This window comes from Eptesicus fuscus, chromosome 13 (assembly GCF_027574615.1).
Source record: "Eptesicus fuscus isolate TK198812 chromosome 13, DD_ASM_mEF_20220401, whole genome shotgun sequence".
Classification (NCBI taxonomy): Eukaryota; Metazoa; Chordata; class Mammalia; order Chiroptera; family Vespertilionidae; genus Eptesicus; species Eptesicus fuscus.
Genome location: NC_072485.1, coordinates 5,000,112 through 5,020,421, shown reverse-complemented (window position 1 = coordinate 5,020,421; position 20,310 = coordinate 5,000,112). Strand labels below are relative to the sequence as shown.

At 49.4% G+C, this 20,310-nt stretch overlaps 1 protein-coding gene across 6 annotated transcripts in view; it reads right to left on the bottom strand.

The window, feature by feature from the left end:
• Positions 1–20,310, bottom strand: part of CADM1 (cell adhesion molecule 1) — a 368,112-nt gene that overhangs the window by 54,574 nt on the left and 293,228 nt on the right. For all 6 annotated transcript variants that reach the window (XM_008150135.3, XM_008150136.3, XM_008150139.3 and 3 more), the window contains exons 3-5: positions 19,786–19,938; positions 3,803–3,940; positions 1,787–1,945 (exon numbers count right to left, since the gene is read on the bottom strand). In XM_008150135.3, coding sequence (XP_008148357.1) covers positions 1,787–1,945; positions 3,803–3,940; positions 19,786–19,938 — 450 coding nt within the window. The remainder of the gene's footprint in view (positions 1–1,786; positions 1,946–3,802; positions 3,941–19,785; positions 19,939–20,310) is intronic.

Sequence of the window (20,310 nt, the reverse complement as noted above, 5' to 3'; positions counted from 1 at the left end):
GTTATGTAATGTTAAATTGAGCCAAGCTCACAGAGTAAATAAGCAAAGCTTGGAATGGGACGGTGGTCTTTTAGAAGAAACTCTTTGTAACCTGCCTAATCCCTTGTTTTGCTCCATTTAAACACATAAATGCTGCAGGAGGTTGGATGGTGGTCCCCAAACTTCCTAACCCCTGGAGCCGGGGCCTGACCTCATTTGGAAAAGGAGTCTTTACAGACGTAACTAGTTAAAAGGATCTAGAAATAAGAATATTCTGGATTTGCTGGGGCCCTAAGTCCAATGACTAGTGCCCTTCTAAGAGACAATCAGGAAAGGAGAAGCCACGTCCAGATGGAGAAGAGAAGGGAGTGATGTGACCACGACCCAAGGAAGCCTGGAGCCGCGAGCAGCCGCAACAGGCAGGACGCGCCTCCCCGGAGCTTTCAGAGGGAGTCCGGCCCTGCCCACCCAGCTTTCCGACTGCGGTCTCCCAGGACCTGAGACAGTGCATTTCTGCTGGGTTAAGCCACCCGTTAGCGGCAATGTTGCAGCCGCCTTGGGAAGTGACAGAATTCACGGAGGCCAATGTGTTTCCTTACCGGACCCCAGGCACTGCCACCCCACCCAACGCTGGCAACCTTTTCACTCTGCACACTCAAGGCCCCCAGAACCACCAAAAGCCAAGTTCCAGGAGCCTTTTGATGGACAATGAGAGGTGGTGACTCAGACACAGCCTTGGTGTGGGGACAGTTTTGTGCAGAAAACAGGTATTTTTTTCACCAGTAGGAGAGCCCAAAGAGAAGACGGAGAGAACACCTTTTGTCCCCAGGGCACAGTGAGGAGATTCCTCACTCACCACGATACGGCTTTTATGGGTGAAGCCAGCAGGGCTGTGGCACTGAGCCCAAAGGGTTCCACTTTTAAATTCACTGTATCACGTAAGCTAAAAATGGAAGAGAATGTGCAACTTTAAGCAAACTGCTGCATGCAAATACAATCTCTCCTATAAAAACTTCAGTACTTACGACGGGGTTAAAAAAGGGGGAGAGGAGATTGCCCTAGATTTTGAAGTTGACACAGAAATGATTATAGTCAATATTCAAAAAATGTAATTAACTCATATGCTAGAGCAGATTGGAATCATTTTAAAGTTTCATATTTAGGTTAAATCTAGTATTTTCAAAATCCTCATTGGCACTCAGTAATATGGCTGCGTTTCAGTAAAATAATCCTTTGCTTATTTTTCTACCAAGACAACTAGATAAAAATTCTATCTATACTGCCTAAAGCATATGCATTCAATAAATGGCTTCTGAAATGTTTTAAGCAATTGCTGCTCTGGGCCCTCAGAACAGAACACATGGGTACTGCTATAGCTTGAATGTTGGTGTGCCCCCCAAATCCATATGCTGAAGTCCCATCGTCCTGTGGAACAGGACCAGGAGGTGGAGCCTTAGGGAGGTGCTTAGGTCATGAAGGCAGAGCCCACATTAACCTTTTGCACTCGGATGTCGAGTGTGACTCGACACGGTTAGCATTAGAATAAAGGAATCGAGAAAAAAGCAAGCGAGTGCAAAGGGTTAATGGGGTTAAAAGAGGTTCCATAGAGCTCTTTAGCCCCTTCTCCGTGTGAGGACACAGTGGGAAGGTGCCGGCTTTCACCAGAACATGACCGTGCTGGTGACTTGATCTTGGACCCCCAGCCTCCAGAACCGTGAGAAAGACACTGCTGTTGTTTATAAGCTGCCAGCCGCTCTGTCTGTGGTATTCTGTGACAGCAGCCAGCACGGCCGCGACAGGTACTCACACTGCACCTCCAGGTACCGCTGGGTCTGCAGGTTCCCGGTGACGGCAGGGTGCTCCACCTGGCAGATCACTGGGACGCCGTCGTCCTCCCTGCGCACCTTCAGCATCAGCTGACTAGTCACGGTGTACATGTCCGACCACTCTTCCACCTCCGATTTGCCTGGGGAGAAACCACACCAAGAAGCCGGCAGCTGAGAGCATGTCTATCACTGGGTTCAGACCCTCCGCTCTCCTGCCCAGCCCAGCATTATTACACCAACGAGGATGGAAGCCACTTGGCATGAGGACAATCTGTGGGGAGATGGCTGAGAAAATGATCATTTCCTACATTTCAACCTGGCAGGGTGGTCTTTCAGATATATTTCAACTACACATAACATATACCATTTTCACTTAAATACATTACACACGTTTCTTCTGTCCTCAAACCGCCCCCAAAGGCAGCGAAGGTTGAACCTTTCTGACATCTGACTGCTCAAGGTGTTCAGGAAAGGAGAAGAGAAGAGCGTGCCGCCCTACGGTCATCTGAACTTGACCCATCCACTAGGCTGTCATTTGGTTTACAAATTCCAGGGCATCACCCAGAGCCCCCCAGTAACTTAATCAGGAAAGTATAAACGCCCCTGCCCCACCCCCACCAGCATCAATCAAGGGGGAAAGTAACAAAATGGATTTGCATAATTGAAACTGTAATTGAAATGTTTCAGCTCTGAGACCTTTGAAAGGCCACCACACACGCAGGGGTGTGGGCAGAGCCGAGCAAGCGCGGGCTTCAGGCCAGATGGGAGCCGTGCCCGCTGCGGAGGCTTCCGGACGGGACGAATAGGCCAAGGCAGCCATTCCTAAACCCGCATCCCTGGGACCAGGCGCACCATTAACTTTCTTTTAATGTTTTGTACGTATCGGTACACATTTAATGGCTCAATTCACTCAGACAGAAAGGCAGCGGGGAAATGAGAAACTCCTTCCTTTCAAAACCACACCCAGGAAACGGGAGAGTGAAACAGAGCGAGCTTTTTGAAACTTGAGCTGCTGCACAGATTTATCTGGTTCTAGGTAGAGATTTTTACGTCCCCTTTCTAAGGACTGTTCCGTTCCTCCTGGTGCACTTCATCTACTTAACAAGCACATACAGACACTAGCTCCATGCCTTGCGAATATTCACTCCTTCCATCTCCATAAGAACCCCATGCTGTATATAAGAGCAATATCCCCATAAGAGGAAATGGAGGCACAGAGCAGCATTTCTGTCACGTGACCGGGAGCTCAGCCGAGTCCTTTGTGCTGCCTGCGACTCGCAAGGCCACCTCCCAAAGGAGAGAACCGATGCTAACACGTACGAGGGCTTAGGATAACTAGAGAAGGGGCGGGAGGGCCAGGCTGCACCTCCAGCCGAAGCAGCGGGGAAGGCAGCAGCTCTCCGAGATCTAGGACGGAAGCCTGGAATGGCCGAGCCGGGGAGACAGTGGGAGCAGGGTGCAGGGGCCGCCTGCTGGCCACCACACCAGACACTGCGCAAAAGCACAGCCGGGGAAACGGTAGGTTTCAAACACAAGGTGGTGTCTGCTAATTCCCAAGGAAGGTGACCTTCTCCGCCCACTGCTTAGAGGGCACACTGGACAGCTGCCAGGGCAGCCGGTGGTAGGGTGACTTGCAGTTCACATGGTGAAGGCTGACATACATTTGTTAAATGGATAACGTGAGGACTTGGAGTTCTGACCACCCTGAGTCGTCGGGTAAAAGCAAGGAGAACAGAGGGAACAGCATGGACAGCCGGAGCCCTGGGGCAGCTCTGACAGTAGCTCCAGTTCACAGTGACACCCACCACCATAAACCCTCAAACCACAGAATGAGGACACGAGTTGGAACAAGAACACGCGGTTATGCTTTGCCCCCACGCGTGTAGTACGTGATGGTAGACCACATCTAGATGAATGTCTTTGTTCTGGGGCATGGGCTGCATTTCCCTCTCGTTTCCCCAAACGGAAACCGCCCCTGGGACCTGGCGGCACCTCACCTTTGAGCTCCGTGTTGCCTTTGAACCACCGGATAGTCGTGGCTGGCTTGCTGGCCATGGCCGTGCAGTTCACTTCGATCTCCTCGCCCTCCACGGCCGTGTCTTTCTGGATGTCGATGACCAGATTACGTGGTGGGACTGCAAAGCAAACGTGTGTGCGTTTACACACAGAATCTACTCCTGCACGCAGCCTTCCATTCATTAGAAACTAGCACCACTGCTCTCAAATCAGAGACAAGTAATGGACATTTCTGATGGGAATTTAAAACAAACTGACACTGGAAGGGAAAAATACAAAGTCATCATCAAATAAAGTGAATTATGCACAATCGCTCTATTCAGAATTTCTGTCCTAAAGTATCTTACAAAATGAGCAGTCTCCTACCCCTCAGTTATCGGTGACCAAGTTATAACAATATAGATATTAGATTAATTACAAAGCAGTCATTTAAAGATTGACCAGAAGAAGAGATAAAAGCAAGAGGAGTACACACAATTCAAGGAATCATCCTTACCTGGAAGTCTCTGAAAGAAATCTTTCTCCTTAAACTCAACCCTTTGATTTCAATCGTCTTATGAAAGAATTTACAGTCAACCAGCAAAGATCAGAAACTTGGAGTCCCTTAAAAGAATCCCTCACCATGAACATCCACAGAAAAGTGCGCCTCAGAACCAGTTCCATTCAATCAAAACCACTCATAGAGATCCAGAATGTAATCATTACCTCCAATGGGCAGCACATAATAAAATCCTTCTATGAAGATGAGGTAATGCAGGAAATGCCCGTTTATTTGCAGTAACTTTCCATACTCTAAATGCCCCAGATTTTGGAAATCAAAGGTAGAAAAGACCACTAAGTAGCTGCAAGTAGTTTTATTAATCAGAATTAAAACCACCCTTCTCTAAGTATATTAAACATACATGTAATAAAATAAAAATATTTTGTGGCTAAAATGCTGAATATCAAAGCAAGAGTATGTAGGATGATGACAATGATGAAGAAATCATGTTATTTTTTATGACACTGAGCGACAGTGAAACTTCACATGAGGCGCCAGCTTCTTGAAAAAGAAGTCAAGAATGCCAAATTCCGTGGCGTGAATCTAGGAATATGTGCCCTGACCACCACGAAGAAGCAGGCAGTTCTGAGACATGATTAATAAGTCCCTCAACTCAGAAGAGAAACAAGAAATTAAATATGTATACACATGCCATCCCATGATCAAGTTGAATAATAAATCTGACACTGCTTCAAAAAATTATGGGATTAAAGCACGTATTTGGGATTTCCACCTGCTCTGGTCCAATGTGGAAAAAGGAATACTTCTTTCCACAGGAAGACTTTTATGCTGAGTTAAAGCAGGTGAAAATGCCTGTAGAGGACTATGGAAAAGGAAATGATTTGCTGCATATTTTTCTCAGCAAGACAGTGTGGTGGGGATGGGTACCTACTAGATCAAAAGCAGGCCTCCTCGCTGTTCCCCGTGAAAGAGAAAAATAGCACATTTGCTCAATTGGATGTGTTGCTAAAGTGATATGGCCCCAATGAGTAGTTAAACATGAGAAAGAACTACCCTAGCTTACACTTTAGGAAAAAATAAGCATAAAGAGAGAGTCTGATACCCAATTTGGAGTTGCACATCTGTTAGCATTTTAGAGACACAGAAAGGCAGTTACAAAAGTAAACGGGACAACTTCAGCTAGCCATTTCCTAAACGTAGTTTATCTCTGCTGGATGACAATCAGGTAGCTTCTAGGTTCTCGTCGCATGTACTTAGACAGTTGGTAGGGAACACAGAATAGATGTCTGGCGCCAACCAAGACTACTGAATTTTGAATGCCGTACACTAGGGATATTGAAGAAAATGCTGTTTAAGCAAATGTGAGAGGAAAAGTTCTCCAAGCCTAAAGATAATAAGATCTTGGTGAACTATAAGGAACAGAATAAGAAACGATAAAAGGCAAACAACCAAGGAGTAAAAAAACAACAAAAACTAGCAAAGTCCTCCCCACAAATGTAGAAATGAGAGTCAATCACTGTGATTGATGGGACGCCGCTCAGTGTAAGGAAACTTAGATCCAGTTCGGGGTAGGCAAGGAAGGTGGGCCCCTGAGGACATGACAGAGGCAAGCGGCTAAGGCTGGTGTCATGCATGGAGCTCGCGTTCCTGGAAAGAGTAAGCCCAGAGTCGGTCAGAGCCTGGTGCCATACAGCTCCGGGAACATGCACGAAGGTCACTCTGTGTGATGGGACAGACCCAGTTGTGTCACTGTCATGTCTCAACGGTCAACACGGTCTTTGTCAGATGTCTGTTTTCTGTGTGATGCTGGGTATTCTTCCTTCATTCTCTCCTTTTCTCATGCCAAGCCTTAGATACCTTAGCTTTCCTCATCACCTCCACCAGCTGTTCGTCTCCATTGGTATTTCTTATGCTCTCCCTAACACTGAGATGGTCGGAACACTGATGGCTTGCTCTTTCCACATTAGTACATTATCTGCTGGTTCCAAGTAGGGATGAGGAAGGGGTGGATAAAACGAGGCCAGAGAACTAACAATGCCTCTTAGACCTTGCTTGGGGTGGAAGGAGTGATGGCAACAAACAGGTCCTCATCTGGATCACCTACTGTCAGTATTTTCCTGTTAATGCTTGCTTTTCTAGCAAAAGATATACAGCTGACCCTTGACTATCACAAGTTTGAACTGTGTGGGTCCACTTATCACAGGTTTTTTTCAATAAATACTGTAAATATAATTTATCTTCCTTATGCTTTTAATATTTTCTTTTCTTTAGCTGACCGTATTGTAAGAATCCTTCCTAATAAAAGAGTAATATGCAAATTGACTCTAACTCCGCTACACCTACAAGCCATGCCCACAAGCCACACCCACAAGCCAATCAGAAGCAAATATGCAAATAAACCCAACCAAGATGGCTACAGCCACAGAGAGCAGGAGGTAGGCTTGGGTTTCCCTGGTAACAAAGGAAGCCAAGCTTTCCCCATGCCATTGCAGGCCTAAGCCTCCACTCAAGGCTACAAAGTTTCAATTATAGAAGGTAAACAAATCCAAACAGAAATGGCGGCAGCCACTGAGCTGGAAAGAGCGGGAGGGTTGGGTTTCCCCCGGCAATGGAGGAAGCAAAACTTCTGCAGCCCTGGCTGGCCCAGGCCTCCACTTAAGGCTACAAAGTTTCAATTATAGAAGAACACAAACCCCAAAAGAAATGGCTACCAGCCACGGAGCGAGCAGGAGGCTTGGCTCTGTTCCAGGCTACAAAGTTTCAATTGTAGAAGGTAAATAAATTCCAGATACCAGGGCCTCTGCTTGGGTCGCCAGGGGGCGTGGCCGGCCTGCAAACCACCACAGGCCCTTCACCCAGGCTGCCCCACACCTCAAGGGAACCCCCACCTTGATCCAGGACACCCTTCAGGGCAAACCAGCTGGCACCCACCCATGCACCAGGCCTCTATCCTATCTAATAAAAGATTGACCATCACTCCAACACACAAGATGGCTGCCCCCATGTGGACACAAGATGGCCACCACAAGATGGCCAGCAGGGGAGGGCAGTTGGGAGGGACCAGGCCTGCAAGGGAGGGCAGTTGGGGGCAATCAAGCCTGCAGGGGAGGGCAGTTAGGGGTGCCCAGGCCAGCAGAGGAGGGAAGCTGGGGGTGACCGGGCCTGCAGGGAAGGGCAGTTGGGTGGGACCCAGGCCTGCAGGGGAGAGCAGTTAGGGGGGAGCAGGCCTGCAGGGGAGGGCAGTTAGGGGCAAACACGCTGGCAGGGGAGCAGTTAAGCATCAATCAGGCTGGCAGGCAGAAGTGGTTAGGGGGTGATCAGGCTGGCAGGCAGGCGAGCAGTTGGGAGCCAGCAGTCCTGGATTGTGAGAGGGATGTCCGACTGCCCATTTAGGCCTGATCCAACCAGGATTGGGCCTAAATGGGCAGTCGGACATCCCTCGAGGGGTCCCAGATTGGACAGGGTGCAGGCTGGCCTGAGGGACACCCCCCACCCCCCCCCGCCCCGTGCATGAATTTCGTGCACCGGGCCTCTAGTTACTAGAATAATAACGTATACATGTGGTTAAAACGCTCAATGTACTGAAAGTAGGGAGCTTTCTTCGAAGATTAGTTTGAAACATAATGTGCCAGAGGCTCCCCCTAAGTGTCCCCAAGCCTGCATGCTCCCTCTTTGCCTCCATAAAGGGTAAAATTTGCCCCAAAGTATTACCTCACCCTTTGTACCCATGCAGGATGTCTTCCATTCAGAGGTTTCAGTGTCTTCACAAATGTAAATCAACAAGCCTCAGCATCACTTCTGTCCACAGAGATGGTTCATTTAAGTAACACAGAAATTCACCTAAATGGTCTACTCAGGATCACCTGACAAGGCCTTTGTGTCATCTGGTATTGGATATTCAAAGTGAAAAAATACCTTGCAGCCTCAATACAGTTCCAATCTTATTGCATCCTTAGCAAGTACCACTGGAAGGACGAATCATCTTCCTTCATCTTTACAAGGCTCCTACCACTTGGCCTTCCTCAGTCTCACCAAGAGACCAAATTCCTGGGAACCCAGACTTCAGCCCTCCTCGTTCCTATCTTATCTGCCCCCAAACCTAAGTGAGGACAGAACATGACTATTTTTTAAGATGTTTTAGGAATCACTTTGATTAAATAAATAGTTGGTCATATTTTCTTTTGTTCCCCAAACTCGTTATTAATCCAGTGAACAAATATTGATTAAATACTTACGGTGTTGCCTGCCACTCACTGTGCTAGACACAGGGAACGCTACAGCCATGCTCCTCCCTTCATGGGAAGGACAGACGGTAAACAAGAATCAGCCACACTGTGGTCAGTGCCATGAAGATGACAAATGTGATGGGCTGGGTGAGGCAGGTAGGAATGGAAGCTCACTAAGCAGGTGATATTTGAACTCAGACCTGGAGCATGAGAATAAGTCAGACTTTCCTTCCTTCCTTCCTTCCTTCCTTCCTTCCTTCCTTCCTTCCTTCCTTCCTGATTTTCATTTCTAATAAAGTAAACATCAACTTTTAATATTCTATATTTAAAAAAAAGATCTTTGGTAGTCATTTTATTTTTTTTACCAGAGTATAAGGATCATGGGACCAAAAGGTGAGAAAACTACTGTGGTTCATTCCCAACCACGATTAGTTCATTTCTTGCTCTGACCTCATAAGGTGCCATTCTGATCTGATTGCAAACCTATATAAGGTGCTGGCTGAGCCCAGGAAGCTGATTGGTAGTGAGTGGTTGGTTGGACGTGGACTAGTGGATTGATTGGTTGTTGCTTTTTACCTCTTCCTTCTCCTCATTCTCCTCTTCCCTTCATCATCATCCTCCTTACCCCCCACTCCTCCTCCTCCTCCCCTCCTCCCACTGACCACCTTCAGTGGGAACACATATCAAATACTATTTTTTTATAACACCATGTGTGACTTCTTTGAAGACACCTCTGCCAATGTGGAGTGGCACATTGGCAACTATATAATCCTCAATGAGATTGGGAAGGGCTCCTTTGGCGAGGTTAGACTGGCCCGGCACATCATGACCAGCACGGAGGTGGCCGTGAAAATTGTGAACTATGATGATTCCTCAGATGTAGCCGAAGAGATTTATTCACTCAAAGAACTGAACCATCCGAACATAACAAAATTATCTGAAGTGATTAACACCAAGCACCAAGTCTACATCTTTATGGAATATGCTGCTGAAGGGACTTTACATGAGTATATAAAAAAGTGTGGTCCTCTCTCGGAGAAGAAAGCGCGAGCCCCATTTCTCCAGATCCTGTCAGCAGTCCATTACTGCCATCAAAAAAATATTGTCCACCGGGACATAAAACCCGAGAACATCCTTCTAGACATGGGGTTGAATATAAAACTGGCTGACTTCGGACTGAGTGAAGTGTTTATGGAGGACAAACTAACCACCGTCTGTGGCACTAACCCCTACATGGCCCCAGAATGGTTCCGGCTTGAACCGTACGAGGGCCCGAAGGTGGACGTCTGGAGCGTGGGGATCGTGCTGTACAAGATGTTGACCGGGGTTCTTCCGTTTGTGGGCAAAAACTTAGAACAACTCACAGAGTACATCTTGAGCGGGGTCTTTTTTATTCCTTATTCTCTATCTGTACCGTGCCACAAACTATTACAAAAAATGATAAACATTGACGCTGGCCGAAGACCCACCCTGGATATTATCATGCGAGATCGCTGGGTCAATACTGGGCAGTCAGCGATAATGACACCGTACATTGAACCACCCTGGACTGACTTAGACCCCCAGGTAGCCCAGATCATGAGGACCCTGGGCTATCAGAAGGAGGAAATAGAAGAATCCCTGACGGGGAGAAAATTCAATAACATCATGGGGACTTACCGGATTTTAAATATGAAACTGAACATCGGTGGCCGGAAGGTAAAGGTAAAGGAACCCTGCTCCTCCTCTGAACCCAACATGAGACTTTCTAGAGCCCAGGGGATGTGGGCATCAGGGAGGAAGGGCAGAGACCCTGTGACTCCACCAATGGGAAGAAGGGCAGAGACCCTGTGACTCCCTGTGACTCGAGCCCAGAATCCAACGTGCCCACTCCACCAGGGAGCCTTGCAAGGAGCAGCACCACTTCCTCAGGAAGCATTCGAGGGAAGACCACCACGCCCTCAGGAAGCATGCGAGGACGAGGGAGCACCATCAGTTCGCCAGGGAGCCTGGGATGGACCACCGACACTCCACCAATTAGAGTGCAGGTGAGGAGGATCATCATCCAACCAGGCAACACGCAACTGGGAAGGACCAGCCAGCCAGGAAGCGCGCACCTGGAGAGGACCAGCCAGCCAGGAAGTGCGCACCTGGAGAGGACCGGCCAGCTGGGCAGCGCTCACAGGGAGAGGACCAGCCAGACAGGAAGTGCGCACCTGGAGAGGACGGGCCAGCTGGGCAGCGCTCACGGGGAGAGGACCAGCCAGACAGGAAGTGCGCACCTGGAGAAGACGGGCCAGCTGGGCAGCGCTCACGGGGAGAGGACCAGCCAGACAGGAAGTGCGCACCTGGAGAGGACCGGCCAGCTGGGCAGCGCTCACGGGGAGAGGACCAGCCAGACAGGAAGCGCGCACCTGGAGAAGACGGGCCAGCTGGGCAGCGCTCACGGGGAGAGGACCAGCCAGCCGGGCAGCAGGGAATTAAGGAGTCAGGTACTCCATCGTGACAATAAGATTTTCCCTGCCACCCAGAGCAGCAGCAGCCCCAGAAGCTGTGGGGGAGCCCCAGAGGGGAGAAACACTGACAACTGTCAAGCTGGGCCATCTTATGAGGGGACCTCTTCCTCTGGCCAGAGACAGGGCCGGCAAGGGGTGGCAAGAAGGGTCTTTGGATGTTTTTTAAAATTCCTGTGTTGCACAGCAGGACCTAGAAAACAACACATAAAAATAACACAGGTGGCACCTATGTAATATTCATGAGTGGACAATGCTTGGCTAAACCCAGGCAGAATGTAACAGAGGAGGACAGTTCACCGGCACAGAGTGCAAGGGGAAGACAGTTCACTTGACGAGAGAAGGAGAGGACAGTTAACCAGGCCAGAGCACAAGGGGACTAGAGTTCACAGTTCACCTGGCCAGAATGCGAGGGGGACAGTTTACCACACTTGACTCAGCCAGAGGATGAGGAGAAGACAATTCACCACCTATCACCTGACCAGATCATGAAGAGAAGATATTGCACTAAAAAAGAGAATGAGGGGGACAGTTAACCACAGCTCACTCGGCCAGGGCATGAGTACAAGACCCTTCACTCTGCCAGAGCATGAGGGGGACAGTTCACCACAGTGCACTTGGCCAGAGCACAAGCGGAAGAGAGTCCACTTGGCCAGAGGGCTGGCATCAGTTCACTCAGCCAGAGCATGAGGCAAAGACTGTTCACTTGACCAGAGTGCTGGGAACAGTTCACTGGGCCAGAGCGCAAGGGAGAACAGTTCACCACAGTTCACTCGGCCAGAGCACAAGCAGAATACAGAGGTGAAGACTGTTCACTCGGCCAGAGTGCTGGGAACAGTTCACTGGGCCAGAGCGCAAGGGAGAACAGTTCACCACAGTTCACTCGGCCAGAGCACAAGCAGAAGACAGTTCACTTGGCCAGAACACTGAGAACAGTTCACTCGACCAGAGCACGAGGCGAAGACAGTTCACTCAGCCAGAGCTGAGGAGATGACAGTTCACCACAGTTCACTTGGCCAGAACACAAGCAGAATACAGTTCACTTGTCCAGAGCACTGGGAACAGTTCACTCAGCCAAAATGTGAGGGGAGGACAGTTCACCACAGTTCACTCAGCCAGCGCATGAGACGAAGACAGTTCACTCAGCCAGAGTGCTGGGAACAGTTCACTCGGCCACAACACAAGGCGAAGACAGTACACTTGGCCAGAGTGCTGGGATCAGTTCACTGGGCCAGAGAATGAGGCGAGGATAGTTCACCACAGTTCACTTGGCCAGAGCACAAGCGGAAGACAGTTCACTTGGCCTGAAGACTGGGAACAGTTCACTCAGCCATAGCACGAGGTGAAGACTGTTCACTCGACCAGAGACCAGAGTGCTGGGAACAGTTCACTGGGCCAGAGCGCGAGGGGAGGACAGTTCACCACAGTTCACTTGGCCAGAGCAGGAGCGGAAGACAGTTTACTTGGCCAGAGCACTGGGAAATTTCACTCAGCCAGAGCATGAGGGAAGACAGTTCACTCGGCCAGAGCGCGAGGGAAGACAGTTCACTCGGCCAGAGCACGAGGGAAGACAGGTCACTCGGCCAGAGCACGAGGGAAGACAGTTCACTTGGCCAGAGCACGAGGGAAGACAGTTCACTCGGCCAGAGCACGAGGGAAGACAGTTCACTCGGCCAGAGCACGAGGGAAGACAGGTCACTCGGCCAGAGCACGAGGGAAGACAGTTCACCCGGCCAGAGCACGAGGGAAGACAGTTCACTCGGCCAGAGCACGAGGGAAGACAGTTCACCCGGCCAGAGCGCGAGGGAAGACAGTTCGCTCGGCCAGAGCGCGAGGGAAGACAGTTCACTCGGCCAGAGCGCGAGGGAAGACAGTTCACCCGGCCAGAGCGCGAGGGAAGACAGTTCACTCGGCCAGAGCTCTGGGAACAGTTCACTCAGCCAGAGCTCTGGGAACAGTTCAATTGGCCAGACGCAAGGGGAGGACAGTTCACCACAGTTCACTCATCCAGAGCACTAGTGGAAGACTATTCACTTGGTAAGGGCACTGGGAACAGTTCACGTGGCCAGAGCATGAATGGACAATAGTTCACTCAGCCAGAGTGCTGGGAATAGTTCACCCAGCAAGAGCACAAGGGGAAGACAGTTCACTCAGCCAGAGTGTTAGGGGAAGACAGTGGCCAGAGCGCAAGGGCAGGACAGTTCACCACAGTTTACTCGGCCAGAGCATGCGGAGAAGAGAGTTCACTTGGGAAGAGCATGAGCAGGACAGTTCACCACAGTTCACCTGGCCAGGGCATGAGGATAAGACAGTTCACCCAGCCAAAGCGCAATGGGGAGAGCTCACTCAACCAGAGCATGAGGAGAAGACAATTTACTCAGCTAGAGCGCGAGGGGGGTCAGTTCTCCCATCCAGAGCACAAAGGGAGGGCAATGTATCACAGTTCACTCGGCCAGAGCACAAGTGGAAGACAGTTCAAATGGCTAGAGCATGAGGAGAAGACAGTTCACCTGGACAGAGCCTGAGGGGAAGACACTTCACCACAGTTCACCAGCCAGAGCACAAGGGGGACAGTTCATCTGGCCAGAGCACAGGACAAAGACAGTTCACTCGGTCAGAGTGCTGGCAACAGTTCATCCAGCCAGAGTATGAGGCAAAGACAGTTCACTCGGCCAGAGCACGAGGGGCAGACAGTTCACCACAGTTCACCTGGCCAAAGCATGAGGGGAAGACACTTTACATGGCCAGAGTGTGAGGGGGACAGTTCTCCGAGCCAGAGTGTGAGGGGAGGCCAGTGTACCACAGTTCACTTGGCCAGAGCACGAGGGGAAGACAGTTCACTCCACCAGAGCGCGAGGGGAACAGTTCACTCGGCCAGAGCACGAGAGGAAGACAGTTCACTCGGCCAGAGCACGAGAGGAAGACAGTTCATCACATTTCACCCGGCCAGACCATGAGGGGAAGACAGTTCACTCTGCTAGAGCACAAGGGGCACAGTTCGTCTGGCCAGAGCATGAAGAGAAGACAGTTCACTGGGCCAGAGTGTGATGGGGGCAGTTCACCACAGTTCACTTGGCCAGAGCATGAGGGATGACAGTTTACCCGGCCAGTGAACGAGAGAGGAAGGGGGTTTGGGTGGCTGGGTGAAAAAGGTAAAGGCATTAAGAAATAAAAATTAGTAGTTACAAAATATTCATGGATATGAAAAGTATAGCAAAGGGAATAGAGTCACTAATAACTATGTATGGTACCAGCTGGTTACTGGATATATCATGGGGAACACTTTGTAAAGTATATGATTGTCTAACCTATACTGTATACCTGAAACGAATAGAAAATAATGCTGAACATAAACGATAATCTATAATAATAAAAGTGTAATATGCTAACTAGACCGGATAGCTGACGACCTTCTGGATGTTATTTCGGGCATCCTTCCAGATGAAACCGCTGTGGCAGGGGTGGAGGCAGAGGCAGTTAGGGGCAATCAGGCAGGCAGGCGAGCAGTTAGAGGCAATCAGGCAGGCAGGCAGAGGCGGTTAGGGGTGTTAGGGGTGATGAGGCAGGAAGGCAGAGTGGTTAGGGGTGATCAGGCAGGCAGGCAGAGGTGATTAGGAGCAATCAGGCAGGCAGACAGGGTGGTTAGGGGTGATCAGGCAGGCAGGTGAGCAGTTAGGGGCGATCAGGCAAGCAGTTTGGGGTGACCAGGCAGGCAGGTGAGTGGTTAGGGGCTATCAGGCAGGCAGGAAGAGTGGTTTGGGATGATCAGGCAGGCAGGCAGGTGAATGGTTAGGGCCAGCTGTCCTGGATTGTGAGAGGGATGTCTTACTGCTGGCTTTGGCCCGATCCCACACGGGATCGGGCCTAAACTGGCAGTCGATATCCCCTGAGGGGTCTCAGATTGTGAGAGGGTGCAGGCCAGGCTGAGGGCCCCCCCACCATGCATTAATTTCATGCACCGGGCCTCTAGTACAGTATATAATACATATAACATACAAAATATGTGTTAATGGACTGTTTGTTTTATCAGTCAATAGTAGGCTACTAGCAGTTAAGTTTTGACTAAAAGTTCTTTGTGGATTTCCACTATGGGGGGGTGGTGATGGTGGAGGGGGTTGTGACCCTAACCCTGTTGTTCAAGGGTCAACTGTGCTCTAAAGTTCCCTAACCCTTCAGGGTGATTCCCTTAACAATGCTAATCCCATGATTGCCTTCCTGAAGAGCTGAAGTCATCTTTAAGTGGATGGCTGAGGTAAACTTGTGGAAAACTTCAAAAGTGTTGGAAACTGTGACCAATGTAGAAAAATAAAGGACTTGTTCCTTGTGGACAAGAGCAGCCTGAGACGCAGTTAAATGATTACTTCCAAGTCCACAGTTTTCCCAAGACCATGGCCAGTGTCTCTGATCTTTACTAAGACTAGAAGAAACAGTCAAGTATAGCAGTTGTTTAGTTTACAAACATAAAATGAAATTTGATCATGTGAGTCCCAATGGCTTATATTGATGTCAGTTATAAAGTTGACTTCTCTCAGATTTTTTTTAACCCTCACTTGAGGATATGCTTATTGATTCTAGAGAGAGGGGAAGGGAGAGGGAGAAAGAGAAGGAGAGCGAGAGAGCGTGAGAGAGAGCGAGAGCGAGCGAGAGAGAGAGAGAGAGAGAGAGAGAGAGAGAGAGAGATTGGTTGCCTTATGTACCTGTCCTGACTTGAAATCGAACCCCTAACCTTTCAATGTACAAGATGATACTCCAACCGAGCCACTCTGGCCAGGGCTCAGTTTTCTTTTCTTTTTATTTTTTTAAAGAGCGAGAAAGCTTTGGAAAATAGAAATGAACTGATTTAGGTATATCTTTCCGAAAAAGGGGGCTGAACAAGAAAATCTTAAAGTTTACTTTGGTCTATTAAGTCTACACTATTTCCCCTTTAACTTCATAATGCCTACTCTAATACAAAAGAGGTTAGCGAAGTATAAAAATCCATTTAGAAAAAAATGAATGAAAACTGCTACTAACCAAAGAGTACACTTACACATGGTCCCACTAAACAGGCACATTTAGTAAAAACTGCCTGCGGCCATTAATGCAAATAACCAAAACTATATCCAAGGAAGTGCGTGTGGATGAAAACCTGAATGAACGTCACATACAAGGAAATACTAGAAAATAGCAAAGAAATGGTACGGTTTTTCTTAGCCAGCCTCAAATCTATCCGAGTGCCAATTATAAGCATTAAACCTACAGCATTAAAAAAAAAAATCAGCAATTTCAGGATGCCACCTTAATTACAACGAGAGGGGTCTTAAAACTGATCAGCACGTGTAATCGCACTCTAAGACCATTTAAAGTAATTAGTTCCTCCTGTTCCTGGAATCCTAAGAGTGAACACTAATCTTGGAAGGATGGGGTATAATAATACTGGCTACTATTATCAGTAACTGCATTAATCTTAAAGCAGTGTATTTTCTCTCTTGTTCATCTCCTCCAATGAACAGCCGTACATAGAAGAGTCCTACACTGTGAATTGGAGAAAGAAATGCATGCACAACGTCATAGGAGTTTTCAGTTTTCACATGGGTAAGAACATAGACATGGCAGTAACTAACAAATACCCATCTCTATGTCTTCTAATGATGCTGAGTTCTTTGCTGATGCTTCAAACGACTAAGATGCACCACAATGAGCATCTTCAACCCATCAAGGCAGGGCATGTGTGCATGGCCACACTGAGGCCTCTCCAGAGGACTGTGGGCAGAAATGGAGATGCTAATGTAGCCTTCTTCTTTCGCTGTGGATCTACAAACTCCACGCCGTAGAAGAAAGGCTTGAATATTTGAGTATCAGTGGAATTTGCCAGATTTTGGAAAATGAAAGACTCAAACACTGATGACAACAATTTTACTCCATCAAGAAATGCTACAGTAAACTCAATAGGAAGAATATTAAATGAATGCATAATATCTGCAGAAAGAGTATCTAGTAGCATTACTTTCAAGTATATTTAAGTTAATGCTTCTATACAATCGGCAGGAACCTATTTCTTCTAGAATAATCAGGCCTCCAAAAGCATTACAGGTAGAACTCTCAGAGCCTAGTGCTGGCATGCTGACCCCCAAGCACTGGGTGTGCGCAGTCAGACCACCTGCCCAGGGGCCTGAGAAAGCACTGGGTGTGCGCAGTCAGACCACCTGCCCAGGGGCCTGAGAAAGCACTGCGTGTGCGCAGTCAGACCTGCTGTCCAGGGGCCTGAGAAAGCACTGGGTGTGCGCAGTCAGACCTGCTGTCCAGGGGGCCTGAGGAAGCACTGGGTGTGCGCAGTCAGACCACCTGCCCAAGGGGCCTGAGAAAGCACTGGGTGTGCGCAGTCAGACCACCTGCCCAGGGGGCCTGAGAAAGCACTGGGTGTGCGCAGTCAGACCTGCTGTCCAGGGGGCCTGAGAAAGCACTGGGTGTGCGCAGTCAGACCTGCTGTCCAGGGGCCTGAGAAAGCACTGGGTGTGCGCAGTCAGACCTGCTGCCCAGGGGCCTGAGGAAGCACTGGGTGTGCGCAGTCAGACCTCCTGCCCAGGGGCCTGAGAAAGCACTGGGTGTGCGCAGTCAGACCACCCGCCCAGGGGGCCTGAGGAAGCACTGGGTGTGCGCAGTCAGACCACCTGCCCAGGGGGCCTGAGAAAGCACTGGGTGTGCGCAGTCAGACCACCTGCCCAGGGGCCTGAGGAAGCACTGGGTGTGCGCAGTCAGACCTGCTGTCCAGGGGGCCTGAGGAAGCACTGGGTGTGCACAGTCAGACCTGCTGTCCAGGGGGCCTGAGAAAGCACTGCGTGTGCGCAGTCAGACCTGCTGTCCAGGGGGCCTGAGGAAGCACTGGGTGTGCGCAGTCAGACCTCCTGCCCAGGGGGCCTGAGGAAGCACTGGGTGTGCGCAGTCAGACCTCCTGCCCAGGGGGCCTGAGGAAGCACTGGGTGTGCGCAGTCAGACCTCCTGCCCAGGGGGCCTGAGAAAGCACTGGGTGTGCGCAGTCAGACCTGCTGTCCAGGGACCTGAGAAAGCACTGGGCGTGCGCAGTCAGACCTCCTGCCCAGGGGGCCTGAGGACAAATGTGCCAGAGGCTGGAAACGGACAGGCAGACCCTGCTTCCCGAGGGCAGACACACTCCTGAAAACAAAGGTGTGCTCTTCCAGGGAAAACATCCGGAAAGCAGGTTCAGGACTTGATTGAAAGTGAACTAGGCTAGAAGACACAAGGTTCTGAGAAAACACGAGGTCTGGGTCAGCCTTCGTTCTTGGTTCTCACTCTGTGCTTGTCACCGGGCAGATGACCAAGCTCTGCTATTACTATTTCTTTCTTAGAAATAAAGATATTCATACTTAAAGGTATATGTAACAAGACATTCTGAAAATTCAGAATCCGTAACTATATTCCATTTTTTTGCCATCACTTGTTGAAAAGCCATAAACTGTGGTGGGGAAGTGGGTGAGTGGTGAAGTTGAGGTCCAGGCCACTAATGACTCACTCCAATCAGCAAATGGTTCTCAGAGGCTTCTGCACAAGCAGATGCACAGGCCAGGTCCAAAATACCGGAACAGCCGTCTCAGCAAAACCTCCCACGCTCCCTCCTTCTGCAGGTCTGCGTGGGTCAGAGCTACAATCAAATAGGAACACCTGGCAGCTGCCATCATTAACACAGACCACATTCGAAAGTGTATGGACAGACCTGGAACATGGCTTTCTGAAGTCAGTATTCCTCTTATCAAGAACATGTATGTAAGTGTTAGGGACATGTTTTACTTCAATGAATAGAAAAAATTTTCCCTCTACAGCTGTGTTTAAATAAAGTAATGAGGCAGTAGCTCAATATGTACATCAATAAATACATATATGGTCACACACACCAAGCAAAACCGTCCTTCATATTTATCTTTCCTCTTTAATCTTCCTATCATTACACCGAAAGCTGCAGCCTGCCGCCTCAAATAGACTTTGATTCATCACCTCCCCGAAGGTGCAAATCAGAGATCTTGCCTCACGCTGCAGTGTGCGTCCTTGAAAACTTGGTTTCAAAATCTGATCAGCTGGTGGTGTGCACTGGAGTGTAAGTCTGTCTAAAAGGACACCAATTCTGACCTCCTCCAACACAGGGGATCTGCGGATTACCTCAACACACACACACACACACACACACACACACACACACACACACACGGGAACCTGGACACTGGGATTTGCCGAAAGCCACAATCTGGTGACCACAAGTGAAGACGGGGACTCTCCAGAGGTGCCCCAGCGGCCCCTTCAGCAGCCTTCTCGCCCTGAGGGCTCCTAATTCTTTAATGTCCAATGGTGGCAATTCTGGGGCAAAGTATATGATCTCTACAGCATGATCTACAGTATAAGCAATAAACAAGGCAATAAGGAATAGGAGGACAATATTAAAGGAGGTGTAACTCAGAAGGACAAACCATTAGGCGGATTTCATAGCAGAGCCCCTCCTGCACAGAAGGAAACAATCCTAGCAGTTAGAGCAATGACATGTCCATGGTGAGGGATTCATCTGAGGTTCCAAATCCTCCTGATCTTTGCTTCTGGAGCCTGAGGTCTGCAACCCCAGAGCAGGTGGGATCTGCACAGACTGGTCGTGTTCCTCAGAGTGTTTGGCAAAACAGGTTACTTTAAAAATTCCGCCAGACGGGCGGCAGGCCTGCCTAAGACAAGAACAGCCCCCTTCCCCTTGACGCCGTGCCTCTCACCCAGCACTGTGATTGTGGTGTAGCTCTCCTGCGGGGGGTCGGTGTAGAGCTGGCAGAAGTATCTTCCTTCATCAGAAATGGAGACATTTGTCAGCGACACTTTGAGTTCACTGCTGGAAAAATTCAGCAGCTGAAACCTGCTGTCCTTCAAAGCTGTGAACAAAGCACAGGGTTTGTGACTAAGACAGGGACAGTCTGCTTCCCTACCCCAGCGGAGGGAGACGCAGGCGCTTGGAAAGGCAGTGGCAGAGTAGAAACGCCGAGTCTCCCGCACCCGGAGGGGAGGTACCCTTTGTACTTCCTGAGTTACTGTCTGGGCTTCTGTACTAACCACACGTGGACAAATAACCTGTCCAAAGGAGACTGGTGCACGTGGGTGCACGTGTGAGTGTGTATACATACATGCACACACACTCACACACCTCCCCCCCATGCCCTCCGCCTCAGTGCGTCAGAGTTCAGCCCTTACTGAAATGGTTTTGGATGCTCTGTCAGACAGAGGTAAGATGAAAAGAGAAAGAAGGT